The sequence below is a fragment of the Colossoma macropomum genome, unplaced genomic scaffold (assembly GCF_904425465.1).
Source record: "Colossoma macropomum unplaced genomic scaffold, Colossoma_macropomum, whole genome shotgun sequence".
Taxonomy (NCBI): domain Eukaryota; kingdom Metazoa; phylum Chordata; class Actinopteri; order Characiformes; family Serrasalmidae; genus Colossoma; species Colossoma macropomum.
Genome location: NW_023494801.1, coordinates 27,879,127 through 27,900,054, shown reverse-complemented (window position 1 = coordinate 27,900,054; position 20,928 = coordinate 27,879,127). Strand labels below are relative to the sequence as shown.

The window sequence follows — 20,928 nt, the reverse complement described above, 5'->3', positions numbered from 1 at the left end:
CTGGTCGAAATATGTAATTGCAGGCAACATGCAGAAGAACTTTTTGCATGTCCACTGTTCTTCGGTCCCCTGAGCGGATGAATCCGAAGACACATCACGCACACACACACACACACACACACACACACACACACATATATATATATATATATATATATATATATATATATGTATAATTTTTTTTATGGTTTGAAACCGATAAACGGCATCCTTTAAAAACACAAGCTGACTGTGGTGAGTTATTATTAACACAAAGAGCATTAAATACCTTAAACCTTTGTGACAAAAGCCGTTATTGTTCATTGTCACGGCATTACAAGTTCGGGTTTTACAGCAGAAACAGTCGAACGCCAGCTGTTTTTGAGCAGAACCCCATAAGTTCAGTGAATCAGCGTGAGGTATTTGGCTCAGGTGACCCAACACAGCCACAAACTGTTCTTTGAACCTTCTCTCTACAAACTGCAGTATGTAGGTCTTGAAATAATGGCTACTGCATCTAAACAGAGCACAGTGTGCCTAAAGAACCACTTTGGGTTCAGTCATGTGTGCACAATTCATACCGGACATGAAGAGCAATATTTGGGTGTAAAAGCCAAAATTTCATAACTTATATTGTGCACTATATAGGGAGCCATTTGAGATTCAGAAATATGATCTTATATATGTTCAATATTGCCCATTAGTGAGCTATTTTTGCTGCAGTTCTCAGCACTTTACTACTTGTTTTATGTTAAAGAATGTTAAATATTGCACTTAAATTTGTATCTATTAAAAGGCTTTGTTTAACTCTGAAATATGAAATGACCATTGGAGTTATCTGTTTAACAAGTTAACATTTAAATAAGGGCTGTTTAATTTTGTTTAATTTTGTTATCTGTATTTTGGTGAGTTATTTTCCTTAATCAAAACAACCCAGTCACAGTTTGATTGATATTACCTGGAATGCACATTAAAAAAAATTATGAAATTCATTAAAATGGAGATATCTGTTTTTGCAAATGATCTCCTCATGTATATATACCTTTTTGTAAGTTAGCATATGTACGTTTGTAACCAATATACATACAGTATGTGACAATGTGTGCAGTTTGCAGTGTTAATCTATCTATACTTTACCTGATATTAACCTCGTGAGCGTTCTTTCATGTTTAATATAAATTTTTATTCAAATGTAAAATGCAATGGTCCAATACAATCATACTCCTCCAGATGGCATAGTTCAAGCGTCTCCATTCCCAAATCAAATGACCCTCACATGGAAGGATTACTTTGTTTTACACAGTTATTTTATTGCACTAAAATCACAAAATATACATTTACACAATATATACAAGAACTCAAGACATACTCAGCTGTAACAAATCAAATATATGCAGAAATCTTCATGTGCTGAAACAACAATTTGTCCTTTTTCACTTTTACACATATCTGAACTTAATTCCCAACATAAGATTTAGTTTTGAAATTTTTACACTGCAGGCAGTGCAATATATAAGCTCAATAAACAACATGATGCACAAGTGTTGAATTAGAAAATTCTTATATAAACTCTTTTCAACTGTGGAGAAATGGAAAAATAAACCATATAAATAACAACATGTGTGATTCCACATTATCATGGATGTAGGGGTGGGCGATAAGGCATAAATATAACAGCATAATATTTCAAGATATTCTTATGATTCACGATATGCATTACAATATTTTCTGATGCTTTTAAGTTGGAATAAAAAAGTAGTAGTACCAAAAACAAATGAGCACAATGATTTTTTTCAGCATTGCACTGCACTGCTTTATCCTATTAAGACTAACTATTCCGTCTAATGGAACAGGCAGTTTTTCAGTGTCCTTTAAGTACTAATATCCACAATATGCTCTGAAAAGTGGACTGTGACATCATTTATCAAGATAATGCTAAAACATGGTCTTATTGCCCACCTCTACATGGATATATGCTTACACAACATACATTCATTGGTAAGATCTGCAGTTCTTCAAGTGGCAATCAATACACCAGTTTTGTAAGTGGGGCGGTTTGAATACAGAAATTCTGGAAGCAACTCTGATTCTGATTCCAAGCTGATTCCATGGGAATTGATGGAGTTGATTACACACAGTAATATTCTCAGTTTAAGATTCCAAAAATCAAGATTTAAGCCCCATTTTCACAAGAAGCCAGAATTAAACTTTAATTAAAGCTGCACTGTGTAGGATTTGGGGATTTGGAGACCTCTCTGGTAGAAATAGGTAATCGCATGCAATATGCAGAACATTTTGTAATGTCTGCTGTGCTTCAGACCCCTTAACTAGGCGGATGAATCTGATGATTCAAAGAGTATTCAGTGAGCCTGTGTGCATGATGCTAAAACGTAGACATATGAAATGGACCAAAAAACTTCTTTTTTTCCTCTTGACTCAATAATGCTAATTATTTTAGTTTTATCAAACAATCACGCATAGTGCAGCTCTACATGGGAAAGGTTTAGGTGTGAACACAAGTCAGAGTTGATGGATCTACCACAATTCCTGTGAAATTACCAAGAGTATGAACAGGAGCTGCTACATTACCAGGAAAACGATGACTGCTTGATTACAGCTGGCATGTTTCTGCTATGATACAGGTTTGGGTTTTTAGGTTTCCGGAGTGTGTTTACTCACTCAAGTGTATTTGTATATGATCTAGTGGCCTTCAGCTCACTGTATACATTCTAAAGCTTTAGAATCAACTCTTGATTCTCAAATGCCTCAAATCAAAGAATCAAATTTTTGGGATCAACTCCCAGCCCTAGTTACAAGCTGTTGTGAGGTCACTGGATCAAAACCCTGCCTGATCCTTCAGTAAACTGTGGTTGCACTGGCCAACAACACCATTTAAACACTTAAAGGCTTCATTCTGCCCTGAGCAAGCAAACTGATGTTGTACTTGGCTGTTGCAGCTTTACTTACTTAGGGTCATTTTCAGAACAGAATTGATGAAGAGAAAGATATAGTAACTGACCTTATGGAAAACAATAAAGCTAGTAACTATACCAGTATTTTACTACTTATAGTGATCAAATCGAATTTACACAGTTTTCCATTTATTCCAAATTCAGTCAAATGCAGTCGATCAGCCAAGACATGTTTGGCGTCCAAAGTTAGCTTCTTGAGTTTTGCACTTATACCATAAGGCTAATGTAGCTAACAAGTAATGAAAGCTAACACACACCAGCATCATGCAAGCTGCATACCTATAACGTTAAACTTGTCTCAAACCATATTGAGCTGTTAAAGAGACACTCCGGCCAAAATGGAAAATTAAACCTATTGTAAACATGCTCACTCGCCTCCAACAGTGACACCACAATAGTCTAGAGAGTGAGATTTCCTGATTTAAAGACTAGCAAAACCCCCTTCTGATGAAGTATCTCAAAGGTGGGAGGAACATTTGAAAAAGTACAAGGGCTTTGGGTGGATTTTTGAGGGTGAGCTATTTGATTTTTATTTTTTTCGCGAACTGGCTACTACAGAAGGAAGCCAGACAGCTAGCATTACTGTTAGGAAGCCGATATCACATCTGTTTTGATGCCTCTACATCAGTGTATTCCGTATGGGCAGTGGGGCGATAGGCCCCACGTAAACACTGGGTAAAACAAGTTCCACTATCGCCTTTCAGACAGTTATTAACCTCAGAAATAGAGGCCTTCATTTCACTTCAGCCACCACAGAAAGGTGTGTCACTTTATCTTTGTCATAGTTGCCAAGATTGAAATTCGAGGATGTGCCCAGAACTGTTGGAGAACCAACCACACAACAATGCAGGGGTCAAAACTAAATAAAGGATATAAATGCTTTGTGGAAAAATTCCTTCACAGCTATCAGAGTACAGTAACGTCATCTAACATCTAGAGAGTGATAAATTGATGGATAGGTAAAAATAATTATAACCAAAACGCTTGGTAAGCCATGTTAGCTGGAGATGTTGAAACAGCTCACTAACAGTAATCTAGTTAAAGTGGCAAAAAGGGCAGGGTCCGTAGCACCACTGCAGACATTTTATTTGCAATTATAAGCACTTATTTGGTTTCCTGATACGTTTACTCTGCATCGAGAAACTGTCACTAAAATGTTGCGAGGCTGAAGTCAGCTTCTTGTTCGAATTTTCCCGTTCCACCTTAAATGGTGCAGCAGTTACATTCTGGTGGCTCAGGCACCATTTAAGGGGGAACCACCGGCACCAGTGAACAAACGCCTACTCTCTGCCGAGCACTCTGCCGAGCACTCGCTCTCTCAGTTGCTAATCATTTTTGGGGGAGAAACTATAAACTGTTCCTCTGTAAAGTGGCTGTAAAGTGAACTGCATTTAGTGTAACATTAGTCAGCAGTTGTGAAATGCAGAGGTTACTTTGCTCCGTATGATGTTTAATCCTTTACTAACTGCATGAACTCGTTTTCAACGGTTCATTGTCAGCTGACAAACCATTGAAACTAAGATAAGGCTGTTTTCGCTTCAAGCTTTAATACTATAGTAAGCTGTACATGCTCAACTCATCATTGTTGCTATTGTTATTGCATTAGTGGAAGCAGCGCTACCCTGCAATGACTACTGCTGGCAGAAATGTAAAAAGGGCCTATTTCCACTTGTTTTAAGACATAATTGCATGCTGGGCATTGTAGTAAGAAAACACTGATGGATGAAAACACAACAGAATACATAATCAAACCAGTCACACTGAGAAACACAATGCTGCATAGCAGAATACTGCATAAAGTGACATATAACAGAAAAAGCCAGTTTTAAGCCGGAATGCCTCTTTAAGTAATCTCAAATAGATTTACTTAAGTAGTTTCAGACATTCTATGACATAATTCTATTAAAAAAAATGGACTAAAGTATGGGCACGCATTCAGACGGCTACTACAGCTATATTTAGTTAGTTTTGGATATCCGTTAGCTACATTAGCCTCTTAGCTTCAAGGTATAACTTAAAAAAGCAAACAAACCCACACCAGCAGGATTTTTCATTTGTACTGTATGTTTGTAGTTACATATTGTATGTGTACAAAGTAAAGTAAAATGTTTGCTGTTACAAATTGCATTTATGTGATGTAAAAGGTTTCATTTAACTAGGTCTGGCCTGAATAGCTCATAGCTAACAAGCTAACAACCTCCTCCAATAATATTCAGTTAGCTTTAGCTTTTACCAAAGGATTCACTGTAAATATACAAAGTACATAATATTTCATTTGAATGTCAAATGCTTCAAATGTTCAAATTTAAGGGGAGCTGGCTTAAATAGCGTTAAACTCTGTGTGGAAAGTGAACACCACTCACAGAAATTACCTCTGAAGCGCTAGCAGAATTTAGCATTATCGTAGCAGTGGTCCTCAAGGTACTTATAAAGATTTCTGCTTCATAATAGAAGTAATAGAACATAGAACAGAAGTTCATGAAATGACCGGCTCTAAGCAGCATTACAGATTTCACAAAATGGCATTAAAAATGACTTTAATTGCCTTACATTTGTCAATAAAGCACCTAGTGCTCTATCTTACAGTAGGAAACAAAGCCTGATGGAGTTTTACAGCAAAAATAGTAAGCAAACATGTCTTGGCCAACTGACAACATTTGGGGTAAAGAGGGAAATCGTGTAAAATTGATTTTTATGCCAAATTATTCCTTCATCAGTTTTGGACTTCAGATTCTGTGTGCTACCCTCTGCATGGCGAACCTCTGCTGCCGGCGCAGCCGCTGTGGCATGGCCTGGATCACCCCTCTCCTCTTCTTCTTCGTGCTCTTCATCACCACAGAAGTGATGATGACTCCAGCCAGCATAAGCATGCTGATTGTTACACATATGCCAAAGAAGAGCAGGGGCTTGTTCTCAGCCATGCCGTTACAGAGCCAGCAGGTCATTCTCCTTTCGCTTAGCTCACATGATATCGCCGATGGTGAGGTCACAGGATCGCCGGTGGGGGCAGGAAAACCACGCTGAGAGATGAGCTCCTGGTAGACTGTGACGGATGCTTTGGGCCGGGAACGGTGGTGGGAAGAAGTGAAGAAGCCAAAGTCAGAACCATGATGATCCTGGAGCTTCCAGACATAAAACCCACCCACATCGATGCCGTCCAACTCCCGTGCTACAAAGAAGAAGAGAAAAGAAGAAGTGAGTATTCTGAGGCATGCAAAACAAGGGTCATTTCATTGCTTCATATTTGGGAAATTGCACAGGACGTTATTTACAGTACCTGCTGTGATCAGCTATATTATGATCCACCATTTTTTTTTTTCAAAATTTCTGCATATTTAAAGCATTAAAATTTAAACAAAGTAATTTAGAGTGATTTGATGTCAAAGGTGCCTTTTCGAGAGAAAGTAACAAAGTTATTGTCCAAGAATTGTTTACAGCAGTGGTGATAGAAAGCAGACATCTGAAGCACTTTAATGGGTACCTCACAGAAAGTTATTGCACTAAATGGTCCTGAATACATTGCCTAGTGCCTGAGACATTGTTTATGACAGTTTTGGAAGAAGGCTTTGACCTAAAACATATATTATTATTATTATTATTATTATTATTATTATTATTTTGTACTTGCCACTATTTTACATGTAGGCTTAATGGTTGTTTTAGACAGTGAATAAAATGGCTATATAAGTGCTGTAGACACCATGACCTCTAGTTCCCACCACTGTAAATAAATTTAAGTTTCTCTATAATGCATTTCACATCAAACCACTCTGAATGTCTCTGCTTACATCTCACGGATTGAATTATGCAGAAATTTTGAAGAAATCAGTGGAATTTCTCTTTCATCTTGGTCAGATGTTAAGGCTATTTTCGCCCATTGGGCTCTATTTGATGTCAACAGACAATATCTACAACTTGCAGCAGTGAGGCAAGTTTTCATAAGATATATGGGAAGTCCCCTGATATTTCAAAATTTCTTCATAATTCAGTGGTTGAGATGTTCTCTGGAGCGATAAATCACACTTTACTATCTGGTAGACTGTTAGACAAATCTGGGTTTGGCAGAAGCCAGGAGAACACTATCGACTAGAATGCATAATGCTAACATTAAAGTTTGGTGACTTTACTATTAGCATTATGTGGAGGCTGTTATAGCTACAAAGTAGGGCTTTAAAACTTCATATTAATGTCCATGGTATGACGGTCAAGCATCCACATACTTTTGGCCATATAGTGTAGGTTGTTTAGTAGTGTTCCTAGTACTAAGGCAGACTGTGTTGGACTACCTAAATTTTTTCAGTGAACAAAAATGTTACATAGGCCAACATACACCTCTCTCTGCCAGAAATGGCCCAGATCTGTTTTAGGATATATGAGCCAAATAAACATTTTAATGTGCCACTTTTGGCTTACATGCAGTTTGCCAGTGCCGACAGTGGGAGCAGTACCATATGTTTGCCAGAAGTGGCCCACATCCGCATGCTATCTGGGTTGTCTCAACAGAACTGATGAAAACACACCTGACTCACATTCTGTTTGTTGCAATGTAAACATTTCATTGTGAAAGCTAACTTCTGTGGAAAATAATTGCTCAGCTTAAATAATTGTGATCAGGCGATTATGTACAAATTGTGTCAAGTCTATTAGCAGTAAGTAAATGGGAAATGTCCCATGTACTTTCTAACAACACTTCAGCCAACATTATTTCAGTCAGTAAGCTTCTTTTTAAATTATAGGCCATGTACAAACCTGATTCCAAAAATGTTGAAATGCAAATAAAACAGAGAGCAATGATTAGTCAATCTGCTTTGCTCTGTATTTAAAAGAAAACAGTATATAAACAAGATATTTAATGTTTTATCTTATCAACTTCATAATTTCTTGTTAACATACACAAATCGATGCTTGCAACATGTTCCAAAAAGGTGTGACGGGGCAATTTAAGACTGGAAAAGTTGTTAAATGTTCATAATACATTTTAAAAGAGGTAATGTAATTGTTTATGGGTAAAAAGGAGCATTCAGCATTCAAGTCCTTTATAAGCAAGGATGGGTTGAGGCTCGTCACTCTACAATGTTCCTCAACAAGCATTTACAAAGATTTTATTGCACATAATATTAGCAAAAGATTCTCTGCGCATAAAAAGCAAGGCCAAAATCCACAAATGAATACTTTGAGAAATTGTTGTCAATAAACATTCAGTTCATTGCTCCATCCACAAATGCAAGTTTGCATGCAAATTTGCGGGACAAATGCTGACTTGTCTTTCAGACTATTTATGGAAATATTGGACATTGTGTTCTCCAGGCCAAAGAAGGAAAGGACCATTCAGATTGTTATCAGTGTAAAATTCAGAAGCCAGGATCTGTTGTGGTGTGGGGGTGTGTAAGAGGGTAACTTGCACTGTGAAAGTACCATTAACACTGAAAGATAAACACACATTTTCAAGTAACATATACTGCCTTCTAGATGACGTCTTTTTCAGGGATGGTCATGCTAATTTAACCATGACAGCAGCTAAAAATATTTTGCTTGTGCTACAACAGCACGGCTATGCAATCAGAGAGTGTAGGTGTTAAACTGACCTGACTATCTCATATTGAAAATGTGTGGTGCATTATGAAGTGCAAAATATGACAATAAAGGCTCTATACAGTTGCACAGCTGAAGATTTGTATAACTGGCAAAACATTCTGCTTTCAAAACTGGATCAGTTTGTGTCTTCAGTCCCCAAACATTTATTATATGCCATTAAACGTAAAGGTGATGTAACACAGTGATTAACATGCTCCTGTTTCAACATTTTTGAAACATTGCAGGCATCATTTTTGGAATGAGCATACATTTACAAAAAGAAAAAAAAACAATAATGTCCATAAGGTAAAACATCAAATATCATGTTTTTGTAGTATTTTCAATTGAATGCAGGTCAAACAGATTTTACTAATCACTAATTTCTCTTTTTTTGGCATTTCACATACTGTTCCAACTTTTTTGTGACTGGGATTGTACATTCACAATACCAGTGGTTATGCCACGATCACACCATGCACACACAGCTATAAAACTAATTGTGTTAAGGCAAGAATGCATGACAATCTTTGTGCTCGTGGTTATGATCTCAAAGGTTGTCCATAAAGCACAGCTCCAAGCGAGAGGTCAGCTGATAAGTCTGAGGAACTGTGTGTGAGGAAATGCTTTTGCAATGCTGTGTACTGCGACCTTTAACCTCGGACCTTATTGAAGGCTGAAGATTAATAGCAGCCAGAGAGATAGCGACAGATATTGGCAAAGCAAGAGTTCCCTTAGAACACACTTGACCCATTAATAGCTACAGAAACAACAGCTGTGCATACACTTTATCATTTAATCATCTACCAGTACAGGATACATTAACTACAGGCACAACGACTGTAAATACATTTATTTAATGACTTAGCAAGATGCATGCAATTTACTACACTAGAAACAGAGCTCAAAGCTGCGTGCAAGACTTACAGTGTGTTCAACAAATAATTCATAGTGGACATCAGATTTAACTGTTTCTAAGCTCTATATTTTATTCACACTTGGTATTAACATCCATCTTAAGTTAAGTGAAATTTCACCTCTGATTTAACCCATCTGTGCAGTGAAACACCACATTAATGAATGCACACACACTAGGGGACAGTGAGCCCACTTGCCCAGAGCGGTGGGCAGCCCTATCCACAGTGCCCGGGGAGCAGTTGGGGGTTAGGTACCTTGCTCAAGGGCACTTCAGTCACATACTGTTGGATAAGGGGATCGAGCCGGCGACCTACCGGTCACAGGGCTGGTTCCATAACCTCCAGCCCATGACTGACCCCAAACTATGTTTTCCGTGTTAACATAAGTTACTCTTTATTAGTCCCCCAACGTCGAGATTTCATCTCTGATTTAACCCATCCGTGCAGTGAATCACCCACATACACACTAGTCAATGCACACACACTAGGGTGCAGTGAGCACACATGCCCAGAGCGGTGGGCAGCCCTATCCACAGCACCCAGGGGGCAGTTGGGGGTTAGGTGCCTTGCTCAAGGGCACTTCAGTCATGTCCTGTCAGCTCAGAGGATCAAACCGGCATTCTTCCAGTCACAAGGCCGGTTCCCTGACCTCCATCCCTCAACCGCGCGTGTCTTGAGTGATTTGATCACAAGTGGACAGCAAGATGTATGACTCAATACACCTGCCACTTCCATGTGTCTTCAGTGCATCTCCTGTGACCACTTGAGATTAGATTTTATGACAGAAGGAGGAGTTGTAACGTTTACTACGTTAGCCTCTCCCTGCACTCATGAAAATGACCTTGTTTGTGTACGTGTACAGCTTGTTACAGATCTTTTACAGGCGCATGGTTTGCTAAGACAACTTAGAACAAGTAAAGAATGATACTGCTTTCAAGTGTGCTGCAATGATGCAGTTAATTAGACAGTTCTTTGTTGCAGTCAGGGATGCATCAAAATGCTTTAGCATTTATGCAACAAATGTTATGTGGTCACATGCATTGCTGACCGATTCTGAAGTTGGTTTGAGTGACTGAATCACACTGCTTCTTGGAGATGCACTGGGCCTCGTTCATACCTGTACTTAATGTTGTCCACTTATGATCAGATTGCCCAGGTATGAACAAGGTCTTTAGCCTTCAGCTCAAGGCTGTCTGTCAACCACATCTACTATACAGTAAGCACTACACGTATTAAGACTTTATATGGTGGGTATGAAGAAAGATTTTGTACAATTTTTTATGTATCATTTGACACCACCTAAAAACCTGGGCATGGAATTTTCCTAAGGTTTAAGAAATTCCAGTGATTCTTTGGTGAAAACATAGTATAGCAGGCATTAGCACATATTCAGCAATACCAGTCAGTTTACTTCCAACAGAAAATATCAGATGTTTCAGTAGTGTCTGAGTGTTAGTCGGTAACCAACTACATCAAAGTCACAGATGGTTTTAAAGGTTCTGAATATTTCATTATTTCTAACTTACCCTTCAGCACTTCCTGCAGGTAGCTCCTTATATAGGTTTGCCTCAGCTGGTCATCATGGGATGCCTGGTCATCAATCCCTGTCGCTGTGATGACAATGGAGCGACTGTCCCCATAGCGATCCTTCACCCAACCTAGGACTCTTCGGAGCCCCCAGGGGGCGAGAGCCTGGCCCTTTTTCGAAGAGGTCCACGTGGGGTCATACATGAGGGAGTAGCCGTGGTTATGGATCTCAGTCAAGGGAGCCTTGGACAATACAAGCCGTGTTGTGAAGTGATTAAGAGCGATGAAATCTAGAGCCCCCTTGAGCTCAGCCCTCTCATCCTCAGAGAAGTATGGCAGATGGAAGGAGCTTGAGTGAAAACAGTCAGGGCAGGTATTTTTGTCAGGGTGATCTACATCCTTCAAGAAGGGATCAAGGAATCGCCCAAGCTCAAGTAACATGAAGCTTTGAACAGCATTGCTGTGCGATTTCACAAAGGGATTCGCTGGTTCCACCCAATCAGCATGCACTGTAAAGCTCACCTTCGCCCCCTGCAGTTGACGAAAGTGCGTGTGGTAAATATTCCAAGCACGAGCATGTGCCAGCAGCAGGTTACGGACCACCCTTTCCCTGTCTTGTGCACTTCCGTTATATGTTTCTATTAGCCGGTTTGGCTCATTAATGGTTATCCAAACCTGCACCAGTGAACCAAATTCCTTAAAACAAAAAGTGGCGTAGTCGGCAAAAGCCTCCACCATGCTTGTGTTCATCCAGCCGCCACTGTCATGCTGTAGGCTGGGCATGCCCAGTGTCGGTGACCTGAGACTGGGCTGGTAGAGCGTGACGACTGCCTGGATGCCCTTCCTTTGGAGTTCAGTCAGCATGCAGCGGTAATATCGCACCGCCTCCCTGTCTGCTGACGAGACGTCACCATTTGGGAAGAGCTGGGGCCAGTCCAGACCGAAGCGGTAGTGTGATGTCCCTGTCATCTCTACTAGGTGGATGTGACGCTGAATAGCCAGGAAGTCACTGCATTGTGAGCCACGTGTGCGAAGCTTTACTCCGATGACAGGACTCAAAGTACCATCACCGGTGTAATTCCAGCGGTACAGGAGAGGATCAGTGAACTGAGGGGAAAATGGCTGTAGATGTACCTGCCAAACAAGAGGCACAGCAGAGATGTTCACAATTCACTTTGTGCAAGCCCAAGCTGAGTCTAAAGCCTTTGGTAGAAAAGTTTTAGTTTAGTCTTGTAATTAGCTGCAGGATTTACATTGTACAAAAGTAGTTCCTGACTAAAACTGGTCAGATTTAACATGGCTTCGAATAACTAGCCTTTCATTATAGAAAAACCTTCATGAAATGCAACACTGAATCACTACTATAGAGAAAATGAGGTGTTTACAAGAAAGAGGCAAAACAGCCTGAGATTGTTGGTAAGTCTGCAGCAAGTATGCTATCTAGCTAGCATTATAGCTAATCCAGCTGAAGTTATAGTAAGAAATATGATCTATAAAGTGCCAAAGGTAAATTAGCTGTTGCACTAGCTAGCATAGTTGCTACCCAAACCACATGCTTGCTGACGATTTCAAGTTATCCTACCTCTTTCCTTGAAACACCAAGTTTACTGCATGCACTGCTTTATTCTGTCAGGACTGAATGTTTTTTATAATGAAGGGCTTATTATTTATAGCAATATTGAACTTAGCAATAGCAGTGCAGTAAAGATTTTGCATGATTGTAGCAAAACTAACAGCTAAGTCAGCTGCAACTACTTCATATAATTGAACCGTACACTACTGCAGCAGTTCCCAACCCTGGTCCTGAAGCACCCTTACCTTGTATCTACTCTGGTGTTTTTCCTGCTACAACATATTTCATACAACTAATTAGCCAATTAAAAAGCCGTTCTTTTGCATAGGTACTCCAGGACCAGGGCATAAAAACCACTACATCCCCCTCTCCATACTCACCTGCAGGGTAAAATCTGCCACTCCAAAATGGAAGTCACAAGGAAACTGACCCGTGATATCCTGTCCTGTGTCATTGGTAGGAAATCCGTTATCTTTCACAACCTGCCTGTAGAACTGAGCTGTTGTCTTTGGGACTCTTGTGCGTTGAGGTTGATTGAAATCTATGTAGAAGAGTCCTCTTCTTATGCTGTACCCATTATTCCACTCAAAGCCATCCACCAGAGACCAGGCAGTGTAGCCAAACACCTTTACGTGGTCCACAACCACAGCTGGGGCATACAGATAAAAAATGTCAATTTGATGTGCATATTAACATTATACAAACCTCAGTTCTAAAATAGTGGGGACTGTATGTGGAATGTGAATAGGAACAGAAAGCAAGGATTTGTAAATTCTTTCACCCCTGTATTAAGTTGAAAACAGCACAAAAACATGATATTTGATTGTTTTCCTTTGTTAAATTTATTGTGCGCTCATTCCAGTTTGATCCTGTCCAAATATTACTTCCATACCATGACAGACCTTGACTTTTGAGCTTTACACTGGTAACAGTCTGGATGGTCGTGTTCTTCTTTGGCCCAAAGAAGACAACATTCATAATTTCCATGAACAATCTGAAATGTTAAATCACCAGTCTATAATACACTTTTCCACTGTGCGTTGGTCCATTTCAGATCTCGAGCCCAGAGAAGTCAGTAGTATTTCTGGATATTGTTGGCATATGACTTTAGCTGTGCACAATGAACACTGTTTTATTTAGAATGATTTGTCAAGTATTCCCGAGGCCATGAGGTGCAATTGCTCATCAATGACTACCGGGCCTCATTCACCAATCTCTTTCTAAGTTTGTTCTTAAATTTGTTCTTGAAAAAGGTCCAAAGAAAACGTTTACATCAAATTCATAATGTGTTCTTGAAGTGCAGAAATGTTTGACATTTGTGCTTTTGAGTGTGCGTACATTCTGTTCTTATATCTTATCTAATCTAATAAGAAAACATTGGTGAATGTCAGAATGAAAACTGCAAGTGAAAAACATAAGTGGGTTTTGAGAAGAAATTTCTTCTTAAGAACGGTTGGTTCTTAAACTGTTGGATAATTTTTTGACAACTTTTTTTGGCAAAGTAGTGAGCCACAACCCAGCCTTGCTCAAAAAGTACTAAGCCTTTTCTGGACGCTCCTCTTAAACCTAAACAAGTCATGATTGCATTACCTGTTTATTGTTTTTTGAACATTTCACAACATTTCTAGGCTTAAATTTCTACTACCTCGACATTTATGGAACATGTTGCTGTTCAATTTCAGAAGAAGCATATTTTTACAAAAAACAGTAAAGATGATAACACCAAACATCTTATCTTTGTACTGTTTTGGTTACAGGTCAGAGTGGATTTACAAATCACTGCTTTTTTATAATCTGTATTTTACATAATTTGGGGGAATTAAGGTTTATAATAACATTTGAAAAGTCATGTGTACTAGATTCTAAATGCACTTCTACATCCTTACTCACCTTGAAGCACCTGGTTAATAAACCTTTTCATATAAAAAATGGCTACCGTGTCCTCCACTCCTACAGAGGCATCAGAGAACCAGCTGCTCTCTGCTACCAGCACGTGTGGATCCCCATACTCCTGCTGAACCCACACCAGAACTTTCCTCAGGTTCAGCGTTCCTGACTGGCCAAAGCTAGATAGGCTGCGAACAGCGCGCGGTGTGTCAGGCCCAAATGCCAGAGAGAAGAAATCAGCAGTTCCACGCACCCAGAGTTTCTCCTCTGGGGTGAACTCTGGGATGAGCCCCTGGTGCGAGACCTGCAAGGAGCTTGGGTAGTCCCCACTTCCATGTATGGGTTCAGCAAACCAGCCAATCACAGCCTCCATAGACTTCTGGCACAACTCCACATTGGCTGCCGTTGCTTGTCCTTTAAAAGGTTCCACCCAGTGGGAGCCGAGGGTGATGGAGATTTGGCCATGCTGGTGGGGACGGAATCGCTTGTCGTATATGTGCCAGGATTCAGCATGAGCCTGTGAAATGAATAGGAATGAGTAAATTAATAATAGTAAATGAAAACCCAATTTCCATTCAGGCCATTTTAGTACAATGCAACTGACATTTTCAGAAGCCGTCTTATGACTGTATTGAAGCAGGGGGCAGAGATTGGCCTTTATCTTGTTATTATGCAACAATAAATCACTAAATTTCCTGTAACATGTAGAAAATGATTAATCTGTCTGCTGCACAAATGACTGGGACTTTGTGTCATAATCTCTTTTTCTCTTTTGCTAAAGGGAAATTGATTAAACAAAGTTATTCAGAACAGTTTAATGCAAAACTTTCCAATTCGGAATTTCTTTACAGTGGTGGCGACACGAACCAAGAGTCACAATGTCTACAACACAAATAAAGCCAATTTATTTACTATCAAAAACCACCAGTGAACCTACATGCATCTTCTGAGTTTTTGTATGTAATGTTGCTGATGATAAAATATATCTGAAAAATATATGTTTTCTTTTGGGACTATTTTACCTTACAACGCCCTGCATGTACCCCACAGCCTTGAATGGATTAAAATATATTTTAGGCCTATATAAATATAAAATACATCAAACCACTCTGAATGACTTTGTTTACATCCTAACCATTTAACTATGCAGAAATTTCAGAAATTATGCAGAAATTATGAACAAATGGTGAAATCTGTTCATAATTTCTGCATAATATTCTGGTAATGTTCCTCTTTAAATAAGATTCCACTGTGTTCTGACAAATATAACAGTATATAAATCTGTATTTGTATAAGTGTTCATTACATCAGTCTCAATAAGAAAAAATGAAAATATTAACTATTTAAAATAAAAAAGTCATCACAGATGGTCTTTTGAGCTATGCCATAAAGAACCCTCAAAGAACTGTGTTTGATAAAGAGATTTGTAACAATAATAATGATAATAATCATTTTTCTTATTATTTGTTTTTTGTGAAATTTGAAAGCATCTTGTGTAAATTATTTTTAAATCAATCAAATAATGGATTGTTTCTTGCTATAAGCTGTATAAGGACTTGCTTAGGGACCCCAAGCCACAGTTGGCCCCAGAAGTATTTCTCATTTTTTTTAAATGTCGTTGGGTCATGATATTGGCAGAAAAATAAATAGATGATATATTGATGGCTTCCATGTTATTCACTCTATTTTAATTGTGTTATTTTTTTATGACATATTGTTTATTTTATTTATAAAGAAATTTTAAAAGTAAAGTTGTGGAGTAAAATTCAACAAATCAACAAAACTTGTAATTTGACATGTAATTTTACAGTTTAGCATCTACGAAACATTTTTCCAGATGAATATTATTTTTTCCATACAAACTAACGTGATTGGGAAGGTTCCCCAAATAGGATGTTGCCTAACATCTGTAAAAGTCCAGGAATCAAATGTATCCTTAAAACTATTAGGGATTAGCTGATAGATGTCGACTGATTCCTTATCATTTGACTCTGAGTACTTCAAGATAAACAGACGCACATCGAGTCCTCAGTCTGTAGTAAAGTAATAGCCCATAAAGTGGTGTTCAAAGTTCACTGCGAATGAATAGCCCTCAAGCATTGTCATCTCAACAGTATTAGAAGAGTTAACCACTATTATTCCGCATACATAAGAAAAATGAAACCCGCCATTCACCTCTGACCTTGTGCCCTTGCACTCACCCTGATGAGGTTATGTGCCACGATGAAGGGGTCAGCAGGGTCACCGGTCACCCCTGGAGCATGAGCCCCTGTCCCGTACCCCAGAAGTGCAAGCAGGAGTGGGTTATGCATTGTGATCCAATATCGGACGTCTCGGCCGAACGTAGCAAAACAGAACGTGGCGTAGTCGCTAAAGACCCGCACCATCTCTGGGTTCTTCCAGCCGCCCAGGTGCTCCTGCAGGCTTTGGGGCAAATCCCAGTGGAATAGGGTCACTACAGGCTCCAAACCTAGCGCTCTCAAACTCCTGATCAGGCGCTGGTAGTGTTCCACTGCGGCAGGGTTGGGTGGTCCCATAGCATTGCCGTCTGAGAACAGTCGAGGCCAGGAGAGTGAAAAAGCGTAAAACTTTGCCCCGAGGTATCGAACTGACTCCACGTCTTGCTCCCAGAGGGCATAACTGTCGCTGGCTATGTCCGCTGTTGCCATGCCAATGCTGTTCCCTGTTCTATAGAGGTTGTGGGTAAAGTGATCCCATATAGACGTGCCTTTCCCATCCCGATCCCAGGAGCCTTCCGTCTGGAACGCCGATGTTCCAACACCCCAGAGGAAACCCTCAGGGAACGTTCCTGTCAGAAAGTCGCTGTGGTTCAGCGGCCGCTGCCAGAGGCTCTTCCCGTCCCCAGACCCACACTCCGCTCTGTCCCAGATTGCCAGGAGAAGGAGGGACAGGCGAAGAGAGAGGACCCAGGGAGATGAGTGGACACGGGTCATCTTAACGAAGGTTGCCGAGAACTGTCTCCAGTCACATCAGACTTAGAGCGGACAGTGAAGAAGGGTCAGAACCTGGACTCATCCTGAACCACAACAAGCAGGAAAAAGGAATATAGCAAAACAAACAAATCCGAGAGGAAGAGAAGACATCTGATTGCTTTACCTGCCTGAACTGCCCTATGACTCCTTGTGTGTGTGTGTCTCTCTCTCTCTCTCTCTCTCACTAACTCCCTTGCTCGCTCACTCACACTCACACACATACACATGTAACTACTCAAAAGCCCACCACTGATGTCAGGAAGGAGGACCTCTGATCAATGATTAACGTGAACTCTAATCCTCATTCTCAGCTATCATTCCCTCTATTCCTCTCTCTCTCCTCCCCCCTCCTATTTCTCTGAGAGGGCAACGGGCTGAGAGAGAGGGAGGGAGAGAGAGAGAGAGAGAGACAGAGAGAGAGTGAGAGAGAGAGAGAGAGAGAGAGAGAGAGAGAGAGAGACAGAGAGAGAGAGAGAGAGAGAGAGAGAAAGCAAATTATTGTTTAAAGATCCAAATATTTGTTTAGCTCTTACAAATTGCAGTTACAATAGCATGTTGCAATTTTATACTAATTATCAAAACAGCCTTTAAGTACAAGCTAATGCCTTTATTACAGCTTGCATTCTATTCAGTTTTCAGTCTCTTTTCAGTTTTTCAAAGAAATCTGCAGGGACATTTTTCCAAACCTCCAAAGTTCAGTCTTAGAAATTGGTTGTATTTTCTGCTTCTAATCTCCTTAAAAATATCACTTGTAATTTGAACTTAAATAAATGAAAAGTGGCTTGGTCTGATTTGTCAGTACTGTAGCTCATTAAAAGAAGTGGAGAAATTTCACCACTATCAGATAAACAGTACTTTTATTAGCTTTTATTTTTGAGAGAAAATTAAGCTCCACTTTTGCTTCCAACGCAGCCAACTTCTAAGACTGAACTCTTGAAAAATATCCCTGCAGACTTCTTAGAAAAACAGTAAATTAAATAAATGAAAGAGTGGTCTCTGACTTCTGCACAGTAATGCTACCATGGCAAGTGATTCCAAACTTTTGAACCATAACGCAGAAAAGGAGATTATTTTTATTTAGATATATAATATTATGTATATATTTTCTGGATATTATTATTTAGACTTGTTTTGTGGAAAGAACATCTTCCCCCTTTTTTTGCAGTTTTTTTATTATTTTTTTTGTTACATTGAAACAAATGGAAAAAAGCTCAAAAGTGCACATCTGAACGTATGCAACTGACTGTAACTACTTATGCCATTATGTACTTGTGTTTAAACAGCAAAGAAAAAATCAAATCGATTTGGACGCCTACACCCAAAATGAAGATTTCACTTCCCATGTACATTTCCCATGCGCTCTGTCGGTGAGCTAATCTTCAGGTGACTGTTTTTGATCAAGGCTTCAACAAATGAATAGATAAAAATAACAGATACAATGGATAAAAGGCCAGACAACACATCCTAAATTTGATTTCCCCTTCTCCCAGTTGTCCGCAATATCCTGTGGCAGACTGCTGTTTGGTTCCCGGATAGACAACAAAACAAATTCATAAAAAGTGCCATATGGCATAGAGTCAACCATCGTGATTCAATAAAAACAAGCTTTATCAGATTTCCCAGGCCGAAGTGAAGATGGCCTTATTGAAGGCCTCCGTTTGTGGCCCAAAAAGTGGATGTAATGGTGTTTCTGGATGCAGCCAGGCATCAGGGGCAAGGCTTGATTAGATCAACCTGGTGACAGCACAACATAGACAAAAAGCAACAGTGAAAATTTAAAGCCATTCAGAGAAAAGTAGGTTAGAGAGAGATCAGTTCTGTTCTGTTCCAGTTGTGTTGCACAAGTCCTGCATTTTAATGTTGCTTAGTTACAGTTCAACAAGCACAATTAAATGCTTTCTGCCAGTCGGTTGGAGGCTGGTGAGCTTTGTGATGTTTAGAGAGTGGTTCATGGTATCTAGGGATTTGAAAGGAAGAACAAAGAGTTTACGATTAAAGTTACGATTAAATGTGACACAGGCCTCTCTCTGATGCATCTGGATTATTAGCATCTGCATACACTGTACATTTGCACGCCCATTAAAGTTGAAGCAAGAAATGAAACATCCTCGGTTACTATTAAATGAAGTGATCAAACAGTCCGTGACCCAGTTTTTCTGCAACGTTGCTCACTGCAACAGGACCTCTGACGCACATAGACACGGGCAGAGGAGGATGTTGAACCGGGTCAGGCTGTTGGGCTTCCAAATGTTGGCAAAATAATAAATGACAGGCCTCTCAGCCAATCACAACTCCCTCTAAGCAGTTCTTCCTCCATCAAGTGAAGGAAAAGCTCCTCGGTGCAAAGCTGGAGTGAGAAAGATGGTAGTAAATTAGTCGAAATTATAAGCAGGGCCGTTTCTGAACACCTGGAGGCCCTACACAACATCCTGCTGGCTTACTTGAGTACTTGGCTTTAAATGTACTTGAGCAGGCGTGCCTATTCCAGGTCCTGGAGATCTACCAGCCTGGAAATTTCAGTTTCAACACACCTGGCTCTAATATTCAGATGCTCCTGGAAGCCTTCATTACCTGGATTAGGTGTGTTTGATTCGGGTTGGAGCTAAACTCCACAGTGTGGCCGATCTCCAGGACCAGCATTGGGCACCCTTGTACTTGTGTATCAAGTCTTTGGTTTAGAAATTGGTAAAAAAAACTCCCTGAACAGTGTTACAGCATTTTCTTTACTGCTGATTACACAGAGTTGCTCGGGCCTAGTTGGAGTTGCTAAGCTATAATTAAACATTCTGTACTTAGTGGAGGGATTTACTAAAAGGTGCACTATGACTGCTTTGAGTTATTGATGAAAGGGCATCATATTCTTTTGTATATTATGACAAATTTAGTTTTTACTTCGCAGTATCTTTTAGATAGTAGTGGATTTCAGTGATCTCAGGCCTACCCAAGCAAATAAGCACAGAATATTTATTAAGCTGCTGTTTTTAAGATAATTAATTTTTGACTTGTTTTCTGTGAGTGCTATCACTGTATTATGTACATTTCTTGTCTTGCTCCAGTGTTTGAATTTGAAACCCAGCTGCAGTCAAAAGATGAATGTGCAGGAACTGTAAAAGTGATCCTGTTTAAATAAAAAAAAATAATAATAATAATTTTTTAAAAGTTGCTACCAGTGGCCTGCAAATTTGTCAAAATGTCAAATCAAACTAGTCTACATCATCAAAAGTAAGACAGCTGTGGCAGTATGCTTTAGCCTAGGATGTTTCAGTTCAGGGTTCTAAGTCTGATGTGTTGTTTTTCCTTGTCTTTGTATATAGAACATTTGGAAACTGTATCTAACAAGTTGGCCTGCCCAAAAATGTATATCTGCCTAGAAATCTCAGTTCTTTACCAAGTGAAACTGATGACATGTATTGCAGGGGGAGCAGCAGGAAGTGGCTCTGTTTTGGAGAAGTGTGAAAGCAAAAAAAGCAGAAGTGAAGCTTCATTATTTAAATGACTTACTTTCACAT

At 39.6% G+C, this 20,928-nt stretch overlaps 1 protein-coding gene across 1 annotated transcript; it reads right to left on the bottom strand.

Annotated features, from left to right (window-relative positions):
* Window positions 1-1,264: 1,264 nt before the first annotated feature.
* Window positions 1,265-17,754, bottom strand: klb (klotho beta). The gene is made up of 5 exons (XM_036589629.1): window positions 16,628-17,754; window positions 14,430-14,943; window positions 12,920-13,188; window positions 10,966-12,100; window positions 1,265-6,120 (listed from the first exon to the last, which is right to left on the bottom strand). The coding sequence occupies exons 1-5, from the start codon at window positions 17,378-17,380 to the stop codon at window positions 5,678-5,680; spliced, it is 3,114 nt and encodes a 1,037-aa protein (XP_036445522.1). The 5' UTR covers window positions 17,381-17,754; the 3' UTR covers window positions 1,265-5,677.
* Between the last annotated feature and the right edge of the window lie 3,174 nt (window positions 17,755-20,928).

Coding starts and splice junctions, on each gene's coding strand:
- klb (XM_036589629.1), bottom strand. CDS start 17,380: ATGACCCGTGTCCACTCATCTCCCTGGGTCCTCTCTCTTCGCCTGTCC. Junction 14,944..16,627: donor TGGCACATAACCTCATCAGG/GTGAGTGCAAGG, acceptor TTCATTTCACAG/GCTCATGCTGAATCCTGGCA. Junction 12,101..12,919: donor TGGCAGATTTTACCCTGCAG/GTGAGTATGGAG, acceptor CTTGTTTGGCAG/GTACATCTACAGCCATTTTC.